General features: G+C 49.4%; 1 protein-coding gene across 3 annotated transcripts in view; it reads left to right on the top strand.

Annotated features, from left to right (window-relative positions):
* Positions 1 to 413: 413 nt before the first annotated feature.
* chchd6b (coiled-coil-helix-coiled-coil-helix domain containing 6b) overlaps positions 414 to 19,046 on the top strand; it is a 33,348-nt gene continuing 14,715 nt past the window's right edge. The window contains exons 1-5 of one of the 3 annotated variants that reach the window (XM_077014306.1): positions 414 to 648; positions 2,278 to 2,368; positions 2,594 to 2,642; positions 8,196 to 8,343; positions 14,270 to 14,353. In XM_077014306.1, coding sequence (XP_076870421.1) covers positions 565 to 648; positions 2,278 to 2,368; positions 2,594 to 2,642; positions 8,196 to 8,343; positions 14,270 to 14,353 — 456 coding nt within the window. In that variant the 5' untranslated portion in view covers positions 414 to 564. The remainder of the gene's footprint in view (positions 649 to 2,277; positions 2,369 to 2,593; positions 2,643 to 8,195; positions 8,344 to 14,269; positions 14,354 to 19,046) is intronic. The other 2 variants (XM_077014307.1, XM_077014309.1) reach the window with 2 other exon arrangements.

Here is a 19,046-nt window from a genome sequence, read left to right as displayed (position 1 = left end):
CATTATTAAGTAAATTGCTATCTCATTATTTCGAGATACTAAGTCATTATTTTGAGATACTAAGTCGTTATTTCGAGATACTATCTCGAAATAATGACTTAGTATCTCGAAATAACGACTTTGTAAGTCATTATTTCGAGATACTATAGTATCTCGAAATAACGACTTAGTATCTCGAAATAATGAGATAGCAATTTACTTAATAATGAGAAAAAGATATATATGTGCTGGTTTTTTTATTTTAGGTGGCGGGGATGGGCTTCCATACTTTTCACTAGAGATTCCCCCCTCAACCGGTTAAGAACTATTCCACAAGCAGCCTAAACGTATAACGTTGATTAACAGGCACAGAGAGCTCGTTTAATGCAGCCCAACTACATTTCCCAGAAATCACTCGGACATCACGTGATGCCGGATATAAACGCCATTGGACTCTCATGACTGATCTACCTATACGGACCGAGTCCACTGTCCCGTCCTGTAAAGTGACCTATACCTTAGAAGTGCAGAGACACATTTATTACCCGTTCCTGCACCGTTCCTTCGCTGTCTGAATCAAAGGACATGGGAGGCAAAGAAAGTACGACGAGAAAAGTGTCTTACGGTTTGGACGAGGAAGAGAATGTCACCGTGTTGCAAGGAATGAAGGTGAAGGGAGAAATGCTAATGCTAATGCTAGCGGCTGCTTCGCTATGGGGTTCAAGTTCATGGTGACATTTAGCTGCTAGTGTAATTATGTGGTAGTTAGTCAACAGCAGTGTCTATTAGACATTTATACAGACACTTGCGTATCAGAAGTGAAATGAATGCATGTTTACCACATATTTGGTAAGGTTATCATTGCTAGACCTCAGAAAAGGTGAAATGAGTGTTGGGCAGGTGAGTCTATAACAGGTGTGCTCCTCCTCTCAGGTAAACAGGGTTCAGAGGGCACGTGGTCTGCACCTCCTTCTCACTTTAACTCTGTTGCTCCCAGCTCAAAATACTTCTGGCCAAATTGCATTGTTTGTTTTTTTTTGGCCATATAGATGCGAATTGCCAGTTTATGTTTTGCATAAAATGGACACGACCCCTATTTATACATACAGTATAGTTTACAAAATACTGAAATAAAGGTGTTCTGTGTTGTGAATTCTGCGCTCTTGAAAAGTAAAACAAGAGCTGGAAGTGAGATGCTGGTCTTTACCCAAACATCACTACCTCTCTTAAGAAATCGTGATGTTGCCATAACCGGTGCACCTACATTCAGTGGCAATTTCATTAGGTGCATGTATATTTTTGGTACTTTTAAAAAAGAAATGTTTAATAAGAGATTGTAGTCATCTGTAGCCATGCAACAGTAGAACCCTAGAAATCCTCAACCGTATTCATAACTGATTGTGATCACAAGATCACTGCTAAAGACATTATGTGGGTGTACCAACGCAGAATTGCAGCCCGAATGCTGATTTAGTAATGGCGTGTTAAGCTCGTACAAGTTAATCAGAAATATTGCGGTTTTATTTAGATTCCTTTTTCATCACTGCTGAACACCAAGTACCGGTCTGCAGCCCGGAGGTGTGGGTGTGTTATACGGTTGACTCTTATTATCTAAAAAAGTATTTACAGTATTTCAGAGCAGTCACTTTGATTGAAAAGAAATAAGGTCAATAAAAGATTGAAATATGCACCCTCTGACTGGGAAAATAGTAGCATGTTATCTGGCTAGATGATGCTGTCGAATGGGGATCAGTTCAGCTGACTAACTTGAAGCATGCTTGCTGAAACGGTCAAAAAGGTATCGCCACTTGCACTAATACTCCCAGAACGAAGGGAGACCGTGGTTGTAGGACAATCCTAAAACGATAACGCTTAAATATAAAATACAGAATGTTTACATAAGAATTTACTTACAAGTGCAACAGGTTACGCAAACTTGCTTACTAGCAGAGAGGATGGTCCTCCATAATCCTTGTATAAGGACGACACCAGAGGGGATGCAGTTAGAAACCACTAAGGCAGTTACGTACTCGCATCTAATATGTGTAATAAAGTGCAGATTTCATCTAGTCATGTCATTCGCGGCCATCTTTACCAGCTTTAAATGTGTGCAAGTTCTCATATGCAGCAGTGTCATAATGTCTTGAAAACAGCAATGTGTAGAAATCTCTGCTAATGAATTGGCTGAGTCACAGCCTACATTTGAGAGCTATGAAGCATATCTGAAAATCCTTTAGTTCACTGGGGAGTGATTTTGATGCAGGCCATCAGCAGCTTGGGTTTTCTTCTGTATTCCAGCTGTCTAGTGAGGTTCTTCAGAGGATGCGGGAGCCAGGTCCATCAGGAAGACCACCGTCTCCCAAAGCTGACAGCCCGAAGCCTCCACCAGGTGCAACCTCGTCACCTCGCCTTACAGCCACGCTGCTCTTTTACGTTCAGTTCACACCACCTTTTTGTTCTCTAGCAGTCTTAACCCACACTTACCTACATTCTATGCTTCTTGAAGTCGTGTGTTTAGTGCTGTGAAGTTTTGGTTTTATATCGTGCACTGATAACATGGTGGTGGGGTGATGTGTGCTTGCTGTGTAATGAACCTTCGTGGTGTTCTCTATAGGACCAATACCAGCTTCCATGGCTGAGATGCAGGAGGAACTACGGAAACGGTCAGTGTGGCCATAGGCTGCTTTCAGTGTGTTTTTGGTGGGGGCAATATATATTATCATTATCACAACTGCCTTATCATATCTTTTTGTCTGACCTGTTGTGGGTGGCATTCATATTTTACAATTTTCTCCAGTGGCATGTTTTAATTTTAAAAGATTTAGACTAAATATAGAGTAAGCAGCAACTAATGGTGTCCTACTGTTAAATGTGACCAGTAACAAGTAGCTGATTGGACGTTAGTAATTGGTGCTCTCTATTCATTTTGGAAGTGTATGTGTGTATGAATGAATGAACGAATAAATATATTCAAAATTGTATACTTTCAATTATGAATGCCACCATCTTGGGTTCAACTTTAGTTTTTTAAATGGGAAGGTAGATGTGTGAGACAGAATTTCACCAGGGTTAATATCAGGAGAACATGGTGGACACTCATTGGTTCCCTTCTGACTAATCCACTTTGGCTAAAACTGCACATCAAGTGCCACGCAAACTGACGGAGCGGGGTCAGCACATGCTGAAGCGCAGAGTGCAAAGAATGAGCAGCTGCATCCAAGCCGTACATCACCAAGTGCAAAGCGTCGGATGCAGTGGTGTAAAGCACGCCGCCACTGGACTCTAGAGCAGTGGAGACACGTTCTCTGGAGTGATGAATCGGCAATCTCCATCTGGAAATCTGATGGACGAGTCTGGGTTTGGTGGTTGCCAGGAGAACAGTACTCGTCTGACTGCATTGTGCCAAGTGTAAAGTTTGGTGGAGGGGGGATTATGGTGTGGGGTTGTTTTTTAGGTGCTGGGATTGGCCCCTTAGTTCCAGTGAAAGGAACTCTGAATGCTTCAGCATACCAAGACATTTTGGACAATTCCATGCTCCCAACTTTGTGGGAACAGTTTGGAGCTGACCCCTTCCTCTTCTAACATGACTGTGCACCAGTGCACAAAGCAAGGTCCATAAAGACATGAATGGTAGAGTCTGGTGTGGATGAACTTGACTGGCCTGCACAGAGTCCTGACCTCAACCTGATAGAACACCTTTGGGATGAATTAGAGTGGAGAGTGGAGACTGAGAGCCAGGCCTTCTCGTCCAACATCAGTATGTGACCTCACAAATGTGCTTCTGGAAGAATGGTCAAAAATCCCCTTAAACACACTGATAAACCTTGTGGACAGCCTTCCCAGAAGAGTTGAAGCTGTTCTATCTGCAAAGGGTGGACCAACGTCATATTTAATCCTATGGATTAGGAATGTGATGTCACTTAAATCATATGTGAGTCAAGGAAGGTGAGCAAATACTTTTGGCAATATAGTGTAGACTGGTAGCATGTCTCGAATGAGGTCGGGCACCATCGTGTTGGAAGAATTCAGGAGATGTTCTACTCTCTGACAACAAAGAAATACATCTAAGAGCCCTGCGTAACTAGAGACTCCATAACACACCATACCATGACTTTAGGTGAGAAGGATCCAAATTCAGGGAGCTGCTGAGAACAGGAAAGCTAAAAGACAGCAAAGATAACTACACAGACTGATTGAAGGACAGAGCGGGTGCTGGGATGTACTGTACTGGGAGGAGAGGCGACACTGGGATGTACTGTACTGGGAGGAGAGGCGACACTGGGATGTACTGTACTGGGAGGAGAGGCTACACAACAACAAGAAGGTAGTGATGAACTGCAGTGGGTACGGAAAGTATTCAAACCCCTTTAAATTTCATTCTTGTTTCATTGTAGCCATTTGCTATAATAAAAAAAGTTAATTTTATTTCTGATTAATGTACACTCAGCATCCCATCTTGACAGAAAAAAGCATACATTTTTTTGCTAATAAAAAAAAAGAAAAAGAAAAACTGAAATATCACATTGTCATAAGAATTCAGACCCTTTGCTGTAACACTCATATTTAACTCACATGCTGTCTGTTTCTTCTGATACTCCTTGAGATGGTTCTACTCCTTCATTGGAGTCCAGCTGTGTTTAATTAAACTGTTTGGACCTGTCTATATAAGACCGCACAGCTCACAGGGCATGTCACAGCAAATGAGAATCATGAGGTTGAAGGAACCAAGGAGCTCAGAGACGGTACCAGATCTGGCCAAGGTTACAATAGAATTTCTGCCGCACTCAAGGTTCCTAAGAGTACAGTGGCCTCCATAATCCTTAAATGGAAGAAGTTTGGGACGACCAGAACTCTTCCTAGACGTGGCCGTCCAGCCAAACTGAACAGTGGTGGGAGAAAAGCCTTTGAGAGAGTGATACAGAAGAACCCAAAATCACTGTGGCTGAGCTCCAGAGATGCATTAGGGAGACGGGAGGAGGTTCCATAAAGTCACTCTCACTGCAGCCTCTACCAGTCAGGGCTTTATGGCAGACACATGAAAGACATATGAAAGCCTGCATAGAGTTTCCCAAAACACACGAAGGACTCCCGGACTATGAGAAAGACGAGTCTCCGGTATGAGGAGACGAAGATTGAACTTTTTGGCGCTAATTCTAAGCAGTATGTGTGGAGAAAACCAGGCACAGCTCATCACCTGCCCAATACAATCCCAGTAGTGAAACGCGGTGACAGCATCATGCTATGGGGGTGTTTTTCAGCTCCAATTGAGCATCTCTGGAGAGAGCTGAAAATGGCCGTCCACCAACGTTCACCATCCAGCCTGACGGAACTGAAGTGGATCTGCAAGAATGGCAGAGGATCCCCAAACCCAGGTGTGAGAAACTTCCCCAGAAGACTCGGGGCTGTACTGGCTCAATAGGCTGTGGTTGCTTCTACTCAATACCGAGCAAAGGCTCTGAATATTTATGATAATGTGATATTTTCAGGTTTTCTTTATTCATTTCGGTTTTTTTCTGTCAAGGTGGGATGTTGAGTGTACATTAAAGAGAAATAAAATGAACTTTTTTGTGATTAACCTAAAGGGGTCTGAATACCCACCATAGCTCTTAGATTGGGCATGTTTGGGGCAAACAGTACTTGGTACAGAGGAAACAGGTAAAACACTTTATAATCTTTAGAGTAGGGACAGCTGTGTAGGTTTAATGTTGATGTGAGGAAGATCCGTGTGGGTGTAGAGGTTAGACGTGGCAATGTTGACTACAGAAGAAAAATCACTGATCACAGTTTTAACATGAGAGCCAACAAAGTGACATTGACATGTAGCACACCACTGTTTTTTTTGGTAACATTCCCAGTTGAAAAACTGAAGTTGAATCCAAGATGGTGGCATTCAAGATGGCTGTCATGTTGATCATATGGTCTAGCAAGTTTCCCCCTTCCCTCTCAGTTTGTGTAGCTTATGTATATAAATATATCATATTGTAGAGAAGACCAGTGTATCCAGAAACAGGACATTTCCAGTTTGCTTTTATGTATATTAAATAAAAACATCTTTGTAGCTGCTTGTAGTTTATCATAGCCATTTTGGGAAAATGTAATAATACAGTTTTACTGGTGCCATGTGTCTATTCAACTTGTTAGCAAACTTTTAAAAATATATTATAATGCATATTTTGTATTGTGAACATGTATTTTATTGTGATATGTTTTCAGCACATTGTCCAAAACTGAGCTTATGTACATTCCTAGCAGACATGTGGGGTCTTTTATTCATGGAGTCTGTCTGGTGGAGGGTGGTTGGAGGAGTGAATATATGGGCTGAGAAGGTGGTTGGAGGGATTTAGGGGGTGGATGTCGGGGTTGGAGGTGTGGTTGAGGGAGTGGCTGTAGGAGTGAAGGTAGTGTTTGTGTGTAGTTCTCTTCTGCGATCTATTTAAAGCCGTGTGCCTGGCTGTTTGTGCCGTGTGTACGGCGCACACGCTGGCCCGGACCGAGATCTGCGCTCAGAAGGTCCTCTGGTCCTCGGCAGGCAGAATGACGGAAGGACAGATTGCTGCTGGCTGACGCCTTAAAGCCCGTGTAGCTGTGGGTCTGTTGTGATGTGCTCTGCGCTGCGTTCGCTGGGGAAGGACTGTCATCGCTGCTAGTCTGAGCGTCGTGTGGTGGGTAGAGGCAGCGTGGAGCCCGGCCCGCTTTGATGCGCTCCGGGTTTCACGCCGCATTGTGCAGTACTCCGTCCGCTCGCAAACACACTCCACGGGAGTGCGCGCTGCAGTGACTGGGGAGAGAGACGAGCTGGCCGCTCCCGCACACCCGCCCCCTCCTGCCAGCCCCCGCACACCCGCCCCCCCTCCCCCCCGCCAGCCTCCGCACACCCGCCCCCCCCCCCGCCAGCCTCCGCACACCCGCCCCCCCCTGCCAGCCCCCGCACACCCGCCCCCCCCCTGCCAGTCCCCGCACACCCGCCCCCCCCCTGCCAGCCCCCGCACACCCGCCCCCCCCTGCCAGCCCCCGCACACCCGCCTCCCCCTGCCAGCCCCCGCACACCCGCCCCCCCCTGCCAGCCCCCGCACACCCGCCCCCCCCTGCCAGCCCCCGCACACCCACCCCCCCTGCCAGCCCCCGCACACCCGCCCCCCCCTGCCAGCCCCCGCACACCCGCCCCCTCCTGCCACCCCCCCGCACACCCGCCCCCCCCTGCCAGCCCCCGCACACCTGCCCCCCCTGCCAGCCCCCGCACACCCACCCCCTCCTGCCACCCCCCGCACACCCGCCCCCCCCTGCCAGCCGGGCCCTGCTGCTCACACCTTCCACACGCTGGAGTCGGTCTTCACTGCCTCAACTGCTGTAAGCTACACAGTGACATCTGGGACCCAGTGTTGTTTGACCGAGGACCGAAAGCTGAAAGGCTCGTGCCACGCCCCCCCCCCGATGCAACTTCTCCTTCTACTTTTCTCTACAGGAAAATGGCAGACTAGCATTTGAAACGTGTCCCTTCACTCTGGACCTCGCTGCAGTGTTGCAGAGCGTTCACACGGCCTAGCCGTGTGCCGAAGTGGTGGCTTTAATTCTCACTGTATGAGAGCAGCGTCATTTAAGGCGCTTGTGACTGCGGGGTAGCCACTGGCAGTGCACACCAGTGTCACGAGGCCGTCTTCCGTATCCCCTAGACGCTGGTTACTAACACTTCCCAGTATTGGTGCACCACAGAGGGCTCCATTGAGAGTCGCCCTGTCAGCAGGCGGCCAGAGCCAAAGCCAAAACCTCCTTCAAAACAAGCAGTTATTTCTAGCGCTCTCTGAACTGCTGGGTGTGGAGACACCACCACGCCAAAATATCCAGTAAGTAGCGGCCCGGCGGTCAGAAAGCCACCACTGATGATGGGCTAAAGGACGAAAATGACCAAAATTGTGCAAGCCTGCGGTTAGGTTATAGACCCTGACCGCACACGTACGAGCTGATTTGAATCAAGCGAAAACAAAGAGGTCCTAGCAGAGAGGCCAATCAGGAGGCCAGATGTGAGCAGCCACGGCTATGAAGACGTAGCCAGTCGGTGGCTATGAAGTCTGCACGTGTGAGTGGTGGGACTGGGGCCAGGGGTGTTGGTGCTGGGTGGAGCCGGGTGGAGCAGGTGTGTGTGTGTGTGTGTGTGTGTGTGTGTGTGTGTGTGTGTGTGTGTTGGTCTCCTGCTGAAGGGCTCTGTGTGGGGGCTGCAGGTACGAGGAGGATCAGGCTCTCCTCAGGGACGAGCTGGCACGCATCGCCCGCAGGGAGAAGGAGGCGGGCGGAGACACTCAGACCTCCACCGCACTCCACCCAGAGAGGGACAGCACCAGTGAGGAGCTGAAGAAAGTGCAGAACCTGGTGAGACACACACACACACACACACACACACACATACATAAAACTCATTTCCTTTGAACTCAGGTAAATGCACGTGAAAGCGTTCTTCAGTGGTCCGTCTTTTTTTCGACAAGCTTTTCCTTTCTCTCTCTGCCTCTCCATCACTTTGTTTCTCTGCCCTCTTAATTGATTTGCTCCACGTCGTTCTTCTCTGCCTGGTGTTAAGTGAGCGTAATGATTATCGAGTGCTGGACACTTCCTCTCCTGAGCTTGTCCGTTGAAGCTGTAATGGTGCAGGATTGTAATGAGGCTATTCACTGTGGCTGATTACATTAGCTTTCTCCTCCACAGACAGGTGTGTCAACATCAGTTAATGTTCAGATTTGTACAAGAGCGGTCACTCACGTGGCCATATTATCCACCGGTGAGACTCCCCACGGGCTGTAATTGGAGGTTAGATTATGAGCTCACAGCCTGATCATCTTGGTACATGTCATAGTCACCGTCTAAGGTTTGGGTGTGTCACATATATTTTTAGCCACCACTAGATGGCAGCAAAAACATTTGTTGTTCTTTGTCCTTACACTTGTGAGTGTAGGAATGTAAGGAGTAGTTCTTTATGGCGAAACTTGATGGACGTTGTGCTACTGGAGTTTCTCTTGGTTTAATTATCTTTATTCCTTTTTTTTCTGCTATGCACAGACACTGTCACTTCCTCTCTCCTGTCTGGAATCTCTCTGGCTATATTTTGCAATATTCTGCTACTGTTAACAAAGAGAGAAGCGTTTGGTCATCTGGCACTCAGCCTGTATGTTGATTATCATTTATGAAATAAATGAACGGGTTTTGCTCTTCGTCGAAACTCTCTGCAGGTCTGTGGGACTTGCAGTGGAGGGAGAAACGACTGCATTTCCACTCGTTTAAAACAGTACAGTGGCAAAGCAAGCATATAATGGCTAGAACAGAAGCGCAGAGAGACATCTAGAAGGTGAGGAAGACGAGGCCGAAGAGGTCTTCGGGATCCAGACGGGGAGCTAATGGGGACGGGAGAAAGGTAGCCGTAGCAGCAGAGCCACAGAAAGGGCGGAGCTGGTGTTGATGAGATTTAAATGCATGCAGAGAGAGGGTTTTGCCATGCTTGGCGTAGCATCGCTTGTTAGCTGTGAGAGAGAGGGAGAGAGAGGTAGAGGGAGAGAGAGGGAGAGGGAGAGGGAGAGAGCGCCGTCGCTCTAGGGGAGATGGAGAAGGGAGAACGTGCTGTCTGTCAGCTGTAGGAACTTGAGAGAGAGAGAAAGAGAGAGAAATGATTGGTGAAGGATTTCATTTTACAGAATTTTCACAATTGGATTAAAATTCTGTTAAAATGTACTGCATGGAAGTTGGAGTTGTCAAATATGTTCAGACTGGCAGTTTCTCTGTGTGTCCCTGGTCCAGTTTCACTGTGTGTCCCTGGTCCAGTTTCTCTGTGTGTCCCTGGTTCTGTTTCTCTGTGTGTCCCTGGTTCTGTTTCTCTGTGTGCCCCTGGTTCTGTTTCTCTGTGTGCCCCTGGTTCTGTTTCTCTGTGTGCCCCTGGTTCTGTTTCTCTGTGTGTCCCTGGTCCAGTTTCTCTGTGTGTCCCTGGTCCAGTTTCTCTGTGTGTCCCTGGTCCAGTTTCTCTGTGTGTCCCTGGTCCAGTTTCTCTGTGTGCCCCTGGTTCTGTTTCTCTGTGTGCCCCTGGTCCAGTTTCTCTGTGTGCCCCTGGTTCTGTTTCTCTGTGTGTCCCTGGTCCAGTTTCTCTGTGTGTCCCTGGTCCAGTTTCTCTGTGTGTCCCTGGTCCAGTTTCTCTGTGTGCACCTGGTCCAGTTTCTCTGTGTGCACCTGGTCCAGTTTCTCTGTGTGCCCCTGGTCCAGTTTCTCTGTGTGCCCCTGGTTTTGTTTCTCTGTGTGCCCCTGGTTCTGTTTCTCTGTGTGTCCCTGGTCCAGTTTCTCTGTGTGTCCCTGGTCCAGTTTCTCTGTGTGCCCCCTGATTTTGTTCTGGTGCACGCACGCACACACACACACACATACACACTCCCGTTACCTTCCACTAAACTTCTATGAGCATTTCATACTCATTTGGAAAGCACCTATAATGGTGTGATCGAAAAGATCCTGTTTTCTGTGGTCAAACTATCCATGCTATACTTATTGTCACACACACACACACACACACACTAGTCTGAGATAATATAGTATACATATTCACAAGACTGCTGGTAGTTTCTGTATGGAATATATGGAAGCAACATGGTTTCATGGTGATCAACATGTCTCATGGGTGCAGTGACCAGGGTCTCATTCCTGAGTTTACACATTCTCACATTTCTTCTCACACACCAAAGGTGTGGATATTAATGTCAGTCGGTGACCTGGTGTGTGTGTGTGTGGGTGTGGTGTTGGACTGGGTCCTTTTTGGTGATTTGAGCAGGGCGTGCTGGTGCGGGGCGTCCTGGCGCGGGGCGTCCTGGCGCGGGGTGTCCTGGCGCGGGGCGTCGTGGCGCGGGGCGTCGTGGCGCGGGGCGTCGTGGGGCGGGGCGTCGTGGGGCGGGGCGTCGTGGGGCGGGGCGTCGTGGGGCGGGGCGTCGTGGCGCGGGGGGTCCTGGGGCGGGGGGTCCTGGGGCGAGGCGTCGTGGGGCGGGGGGTCCTGGGGCGGGGGGGTCCTGGGGCGGGGCGTCCTGGGGCGGGGCGTCGTGGCGCGGGGGGTCCTGGGGCGGGGCGTCCTGGGGCGGGGGGTCCTGGTGAGGGGCGTTGTGGCGCGGGGGGTCCTGGGGCGGGGGGGTCCTGGTGAGGGGCGTTGTGGCGCGGGGGGTCCTGGTGCGGGGCGTCCTGGTGCGGGGCGTCCTGGTGCGGGGCGTCCTGGTGCGGGGCGTCCTGGTGCGGGGCGTCCTGGTGCGGGGCGTCGTGGCGCGGGGCGTCGTGGCGCGGGGCGTCGTGGCGCGGGGGGTCCTGGTGAGGGGCGTTGTGGCGCGGGGCGTTGTGGCGCGGGGGGTCCTGGGGCGGGGGGTCCTGGGGCGAGGCGTCGTGGGGCGGGGGGTCCTGGGGCGGGGGGTCCTGGGGCGGGGCGTCCTGGGGCGGGGCGTCGTGGCGCGGGGGGTCCTGGGGCGGGGCGTCCTGGGGCGGGGCGTCATGGCGCGGGGGGTCCTGGCGCGGGGCGTCGTGGTGCGGGGGTCCTGGGGCGGGGCGTCCTGGTGTGCCCTCCTCCGTTCTCCTCGTCACAGGCGCCTCCTTCTCCTCCCCTCACTGCTCCTGAGTGGAGCGCCTGGCTAAGCAGAAGCTGTTCACCATTCATCTTACTCTGCTCTCTCGTTATTCAAACGCCATGTTTTCATTGTGCATTATAACAGAATGGAGGTGCAAGTGTGTACACACACACACACACACACACACACACACACAGATGATACCTTCAACACTTTTGGAGCTATTCAGCTAGAAAATTGCACATCATCTGCATAGTGGAGTGAAGGGAACCTTCCTGCCAGCTAACCCTACCTGAATGAAGAAAAATGAGCAGCCAGATTACACTGTCTGTAATTGTGTGTGTGTGTGTGTGTGTGTGTGTGTGTGTGTGTGTGTGTGTGTGTGTGTGTAGTTAGGTGATTGTGTAGTGTTTCACTGAAGTGTCGTGAGCAGCACATGGCTGTTCTGTAGGTGGTGTCTCGGTGAACAAGGGTCATGGCTACACACACATTTGCAGAGCTGCAGTAATGGGTCACCAGCAGGGGAGGAGGAAGAGCACTGATGAAGAGGAGGATGCAGATGACGCCACAGTCTATTGCACTACTGCATTTACACGCTATCTCCCCCTTTTATCACTCACGTTTCTTAAGTTTTGGAAATGCTTCTCTCTCTCTCTCTCTCTCTCTCTCTCAGTACAGTTTTCTCTGATGTTTCTAATCTTTTATCCATTTTAATCATTTCTCTTTTCTTCTGTTCTCTTCTTGCATACTGCAAAGCTTATTATGTGCTGGGTGGCTTTCTAAGCTTGAGCTGTTGTGTGTGTGTGTGTGTGTGTGTGTGTGTGTGTGTGTGTGTGTCGCTCAGGTACAGCTCACTTCATACTTCAACCACTCACCATGTGGCTGGGACGGCATTGTCATGCCAACACAGCTTGGGTCCAATTATTTCAGCGTCTTGTGCTGATCTAAGATCAGTTCTGTCTGGCTATGCCAAAACATGAATCACTCCACTCGTCATGTGCAAAAAGCCATCAGTTCATTGACTCTGAGATCCCAAACATGGCCTTCAGACTTCTTTGCCCATTGAAGTGTTTGAACATCGGCACAGGTGTTGTGATGGACGCCACGGTAGTGAGGGTGGAGTGAGAGGTGTTGGGAGGGTGATGTAGTAGAGTGGTGGAGTGAGAGGTGTTGGGAGGGTGAGGTAGTAGAGTGGTGGAGTGAGTGGTGTTGGTGGGAGGGTGAGGTAGTAGAGAGTGGTGGAGTGAGAGGTGGTGTTGGGAGGGTGATGTAGTAGAGTGGTGGAGTGAGAGGTGTTGGGAGGGTGATGTAGTAGAGTGGTGGAGTGAGTGGTGTTGGTGGGAGGGTGAGGTAGTAGAGTGGTGGAGATAGAGGTGTTGGTGGGAGGGTGAGGTAGTAGAGTGGTGGAGATAGAGGTGTTGGTGGGAGGGTGAGGTAGTAGAGTGGTGGAGTGAGTGGTGTTGGTGGGAGGGTGAGGTAGTAGAGTGGTGGAGATAGAGGTGTTGGGAGGGTGAGGTAGTATAGAGAGTGGTGGAGTGAGTAGTGTTGGTGGGAGGGTGAGGTAGTAGAGAGTGGTGGAGTGAGTGGTGTTGGTGGGAGGGTGAGGTAGTAGAGTGGTGGAGATAGAGGTGTTGGTGGGAGGGTGAGGTAGTAGAGTGGTGGAGTGAGTGGTGTTGGTGGGAGGGTGAGGTAGTAGAGTGGTGGAGATAGAGGTGTTGGGAGGGTGAGGTAGTATAGAGAGTGGTGGAGTGAGTAGTGTTGGTGGGAGGGTGAGGTAGTAGAGAGTGGTGGAGTGAGAGGTGTTGGGAGGGTGAGGTAGTAGAGAGTGGTGGAGTGAGAGGTGTTGGGAGGGTGAGGTAGTATAGAGAGTGGTGGAGTGAGTGGTGGTGATGGGAGGGTGAGGTAGTAGAGTGGTGGAGTGAGTAGTGTTGGTGGGAGGGTGAGGTAGTAGAGTGGTGGAGATAGAGGTGTTGGTGGGAGGGTGAGGTAGTAGAGTGGTGGAGTGAGTGGTGTTGGGAGGGTGAGGTAGTAGAGTGGTGGAGTGAGTGGTGTTGGTGGGAGGGTGAGGTAGTAGAGTGGTGGAGTGAGTGGTGTTGGTGGGAGGGTGAGGTAGTAGAGTGGTGGAGATAGAGGTGTTGGTGGGAGGGTGAGGTAGTAGAGTGGTGGAGTGAGTGGTGTTGGTGGGAGGGTGAGGTAGTAGAGTAGTGGAGTGAGAGGTGTTGGGAGGGTGAGGTAGTATAGAGAGTGGTGGAGTGAGTGGTGGTGATGGGAGGGTGAGGTAGTAGAGTAGTGGAGTGAGAGGTGTTGGGAGGGTGAGGTAGTATAGAGTGTGGTGGAGTGAGTGGTGGTGATGGGAGGGTGAGGTAGTAGAGTGGTGGAGTGAGTGGTGTTGGGAGGGTGAGGTAGTAGAGTGGTGGAGATAGAGGTGTTGGTGGGAGGGTGAGGTAGTAGAGAGTGGTGGAGTGAGAGGTGGTGTTGGGAGGGTGAGGTAGTAGAGAGTGGTGGAGTGAGTGGTGTTGGTGGGAGGGTGAGGTAGTATAGAGAGTGGTGGAGTGAGTGGTGGTGATGTGAGGGTGAAACTGTGCGTGAGATCACATTATAACTCTAAGAAACGACATGGAATTCAACTCTGCTTTAATGGGAAATGTCAGAGTAGAGATTGCGTACCTGTAAGTGTTTTTGTCTATGTCTTATTCTCTCTCTCCCTCTCTCTCTCTCCATCCCTGAAGGCCAGACAGCTTGCGAGGAAAGATGCTGAGCTGAGGCATCTGGCAGCATTCTACAAAGAACAACTACAGCTGATGGAGAAGAAGGTACCACACACACACACGCACACACACACACACACACACACACACACACTCAAGCTCAAAAATAAAACAAATTAGAAGAAAGAACAGCTTCTAGCTCAACAGCTTCATTACCAAGGTGATAATTGTGTGTTCGAGCACTTTTCCGACCCTTGTCCTGCTCGTGTGATGTGGAAGGCGTCAGCATGGGCGGGGCACTAACCTGCTGCTCTCATTGGTCACATCACCACTCACTCCACATTTCCACAATATGTTTTGTTTGTTTTTTTGTTTTTTGTTTTTTTTTGCTTTAGTGCTTAAAAACGTTTGTTGATGTAGGCAGCACAAATGGACATTGTTGGTACAACATTGCAAACCTACCTTGTACTGATCAACATTTTTAATGCCAAAGCAATTTTGGAAAGAATCCTGGCTAATGTTATACCTGCAGGAAGTCATGTCAGTATGACCCAGGAGGAACTTTGGGGCTCAGCCAACACGCTCATCTTTCTTCACGCCTGTTTGGGTGCGCATGCCTGTCTTTGAAGCCCTGGCACAGGCTGTAGTCTGGTGTGGTCCGTTTGTATCCCCTCTGTTATGTTCGTGAGCAGTGTGGGGAGTCATCACATAAAGGTAGCCAGGGATGGAGAGATCAGCAGCAGTGGGGATGGAGAGATCAGCAGCTGTGGGGATGGAGAGATCAGCAGCTGTGGGGATGGAGAGATCAGCAGCAGTGAGGGATGGAGAGACCAGCAGCGGTGAGGGATGGAGAGATCAGCAGCGGTGAGGGATGGAGAGATCAGCAGCTGTGGGGATGGAGAGATCAGCAGCAGTGGGGATGGAGAGACCAGCAGCAGTGGGGATGGAGAGATCAGCAGCGGTGAGGGATGGAGAGACCAGCAGCGGTGAGGGATGGAGAGATCAGCAGCGGTGAGGGATGGAGAGACCAGCAGCGGTGAGGGATGGAGAGACCAGCAGCGGTGAGGGATGGAGAGATCAGCAGCGGTGAGGGATGGAGAGACCAGCAGCGGTGAGGGATGGAGAGATCAGCAGCGGTGAGGGATGGAGAGATCAGCAGCTGTGGGGATGGAGAGATCAGCAGCGGTGAGGGATGGAGAGATCAGCAGCGGTGAGGGATGGAGAGACCAGCAGCGGTGAGGGATGGAGAGACCAGCAGCGGTGAGGGATGGAGAGATCAGCAGCGGTGAGGATGGAGAGACCTTTCAACAAATGAAGGCCTCATAGAGCTGAATGGACCAGAGGAACGCTGCCTGTATGGAGGTCGCCACGGTGATGGGTGATGTTCATACAGGAGGAAACACTCGGCAAGCAGTCTCCATGGTGACATTCATGCAGGATGAGGCACTCTCCATAACGTGATATGGATGTGAACGTGAGGCTGATGTGGATGTCATCGACACACGCGTCCTTCAGGATGGAAAGAGATGAGGAGTAAGAGAACACACAGGAAAGAAAGAGTGAGGAGTGAATGAGAGAAAGTTCAGAGTTCAGAACTCCAGATGGAGACGTTAGTAAAGTGAAGCGGGTATGTAAAGTTAAGTGATGGTGTTCCTGGTATCTATTAGAGGTGGAAGAGGGAGAGAATATTCTACATAAAGCTAATGTGACCTTCTACCTTGTGGGCATGTCCTGGAGGTTGTATGGAAGAGAGTTGAGGCAGGGGCATGTTCTCTTCTGCCTTGTGGGCATGTCCTGGAGGTTGAATGGAAGAGAGTTGAGGCAGGGGCATGTTCTCTTCTGCCTTGTGGGCATGTCCTGCAGGTTGAATGGAAGAGAGTTGAGGCAGGGGCATGTTCTCTTCTGCCTTGTGGGCATGTCCTGCAGGTTGTATGGAAGAGAGTTGAGGCAGGGGCATGTTCTCTTCTGCCTTGTGGGCATGTCCTGCAGGTTGAATGGAAGAGAGTTGAGGCAGGGGCATGTTCTCTTCTGCCTTGTGGGCATGTCCTGCAGGTTGTATGGAAGAGAGTTGAGGCAGGGGCATGTTCTCTTCTACCTTGTGGGCATGTCCTGCAGGTTGTATGGAAGAGAGTTGAGGCAGGGGCATGTTCTCTTCTGCCTTGTGGCTATGTCCTGGAGGTTGTATGAGGGAGGTATGTATGTATTCTTCTGCCTTGTTTCCACAGAAACGACCCTGCCTCGTCTCCACACCCAGGTCTGGATGAGGCAGGGTCGTGTCTCCTGCCTTTGGAACAGGCAGCTGTTGATTGCAAGGTCGAGTGCCCTGTGTTTTCTTTCAAACCCATTTATGCACCATTTGACCGGTATTCAAATGGACACAGTTGCAGGCTGTGTTCACCTCTGGCGAGACTGATGTTGGCCTGGTGGGCTGAGATGGAAAAGGGAGCGAGAGGAAATGGCTGCCACTGAACCAGCAGTACATTCAAAATGTTGCTTATACTATGAAAATGATATATTGTCTCTTTGGATTGAGCTTTATGTAAAACATGAAATATCGAATAATTAACTAAAATCTGTGAGCGCAGGCACCGCTATGTCACCGAGTGCAATAGTTTTGATATGTTGTCACCTGGCAGGTTTATTGAGCTACTTCAGGCCAAATTTCCTCATGAAAGACCTGACAAGCCCATAACTAATGGAGGCGCTTGTGTTCCGTTCCAGTTAGTGAAGCCGTGCGTGTCAAGCCCCCGACTCCTTTCAGCCCAGCGGTCCTTCCCCGAGACACAGTTCCCTGCCTCTGCACTCTGAGTGGTCACATCCCTTCCTTATAAGCCCGGTTCAGTCAGATACGTCGGACGAGCGAGAAAACGGGTCTCGGGATTTACTTGCGCTATTTGCTAAGATCATTTCACCATTGTTAGGAGTAGAGAGAGAGAGGGAGAGAGAGAGAGAGAGAGAAAGGGGAAGTGTGTGAGCGGGAGCGAGAGAATGAGCGCTTGTCATGAAGAGTGTTTGTTTTTGCGCTGCTGCAGTGAAATGGAGCAGAGATATTGGCTGCTGAGGCCCAGCAGGGCGGCGCCTCTATTTGCACAGGGAACGAGCTCGGAGTGGCACGGCAGAATTGTTTCAGTTTGATTTCTCTTCTCTCTCCCCCCCTTCATTCCTCCACACCTTCATAAGCACAGCGCCCATGCTCCCTTATCGCCCCATAGCATTCTGGGTATTTAACGTTTGAGTAAACCATTTAAACACTACAGTTAGTGCAGCAGAGAGAGGGAGAGAGAGAGAGAGCGAGAGAGAGAGCGAGAGAGAGAGAGAGAGAGAGAGAGAGAGAGACAGACAGAAGGTAAAGGGGAAGAGGGGATACAACAGACCCTTTGTTCTCTCAGTAGACAGTAGCGTCTCCTTTTTTCAGTACTGTGTGTAATTAAGTGGACAAAGTTTATTTGTGGTTTGATATGAGAAGCCCAAGTTATGGTACAAGACTAACCCTTATCAGTGTAATAGTACAGGACTAGCCCTGATCTATATGTGTGTACCAGTGTAATGGTACAGGACTAACCCTGATCTATATGTGTGTACCAGTGTAATAGTACAGGACTAACCCTAATCTATACGTGTGTACCAGTGTAATAGTACAGGACTAGCCCTGATCTATATGTGTGTACCAGTGTAATGGTACATTATCTGATGTACATTATCTGATGTACCTGATCTATATGTGTGCCAGTGTAATAGTACAGGACTAGCCCTGATCTATACACGTGTAACAGTGTAATGGTACAGGACTAACCCTAATCTATACGTGTGTACCAGTATAATAGTACAGGACTAGCCCTGATCTATACGTGTGTACCAGTGTAATAGTACAGGACTAGCCCTGATCTATACATGTGTACCAGTGTAATAGTACAGGACTAGCCCTGATCTATATGTGTGTACCAGTGTAATGGTACAGGACTAACCCTGATCTATATGTGTGCCAGTGTAATAGTACAGGACTAGCCCTGATCTATACACGTGTAACAGTGTAATGGTACAGGACTAACCCTAATCTATACGTGTGTACCAGTATAATAGTACAGGACTAGCCCTGATCTATACATGTGTACCAGTGTAATGGTACAGGACTAACCCTGATCTATATGTGTGTACCAGTGTAATAGTACAAGACTAGCCCTGATCTATACACGTGTAACAGTGTAATGGTACAGGACTAACCCTGATCTATATGTGTGTACCAGTGTAATAGTACAGGAATAGCCCTGATCTATATGTGTGTACCAGTGTAATAGTACAGGAATAGCCCTGATCTATATGTGTGTACCAGTGTAATAGTACAGGACTAACCCTGATCTATACGTGTGTACCAGTGTAATAGTACAGGACTAACCCTGATCTATACGTGTGTACCAGTGTAATGGTACAGGACTAGCCCTGATCTATACGTGTGTACCAGTGTAATAGTACAGGACTAGCCCTGATTTATACATGTGTACCAGTGTAATAGTACATGACCAGCCCTGATTTATTTGTGTGTACCAGGTCTAGCCCAAATTGCACATATGACTAATTGCCTCTTTATATGAAAGCACTTTGTTTTTGCATATATTTTGTGTGGTTTTATATTTCTGTTGCTCTACACATATTTTCTTCTCACACTCTCTCTCACACACACACACACACACACACATGCACGCACACTTTGATGCTCTGTGATGTTACAGAACAAACATTTTCACAGTAGTTTTGCTCTGACTTTGAACCCAATTAAGGCAAGACAGACACCCTATGGTCT

Source organism: Brachyhypopomus gauderio, chromosome 8 (assembly GCF_052324685.1).
Source record: "Brachyhypopomus gauderio isolate BG-103 chromosome 8, BGAUD_0.2, whole genome shotgun sequence".
NCBI classification, from domain to species: domain Eukaryota; kingdom Metazoa; phylum Chordata; class Actinopteri; order Gymnotiformes; family Hypopomidae; genus Brachyhypopomus; species Brachyhypopomus gauderio.
This window is presented reverse-complemented; position numbering and strand designations above follow the sequence as displayed.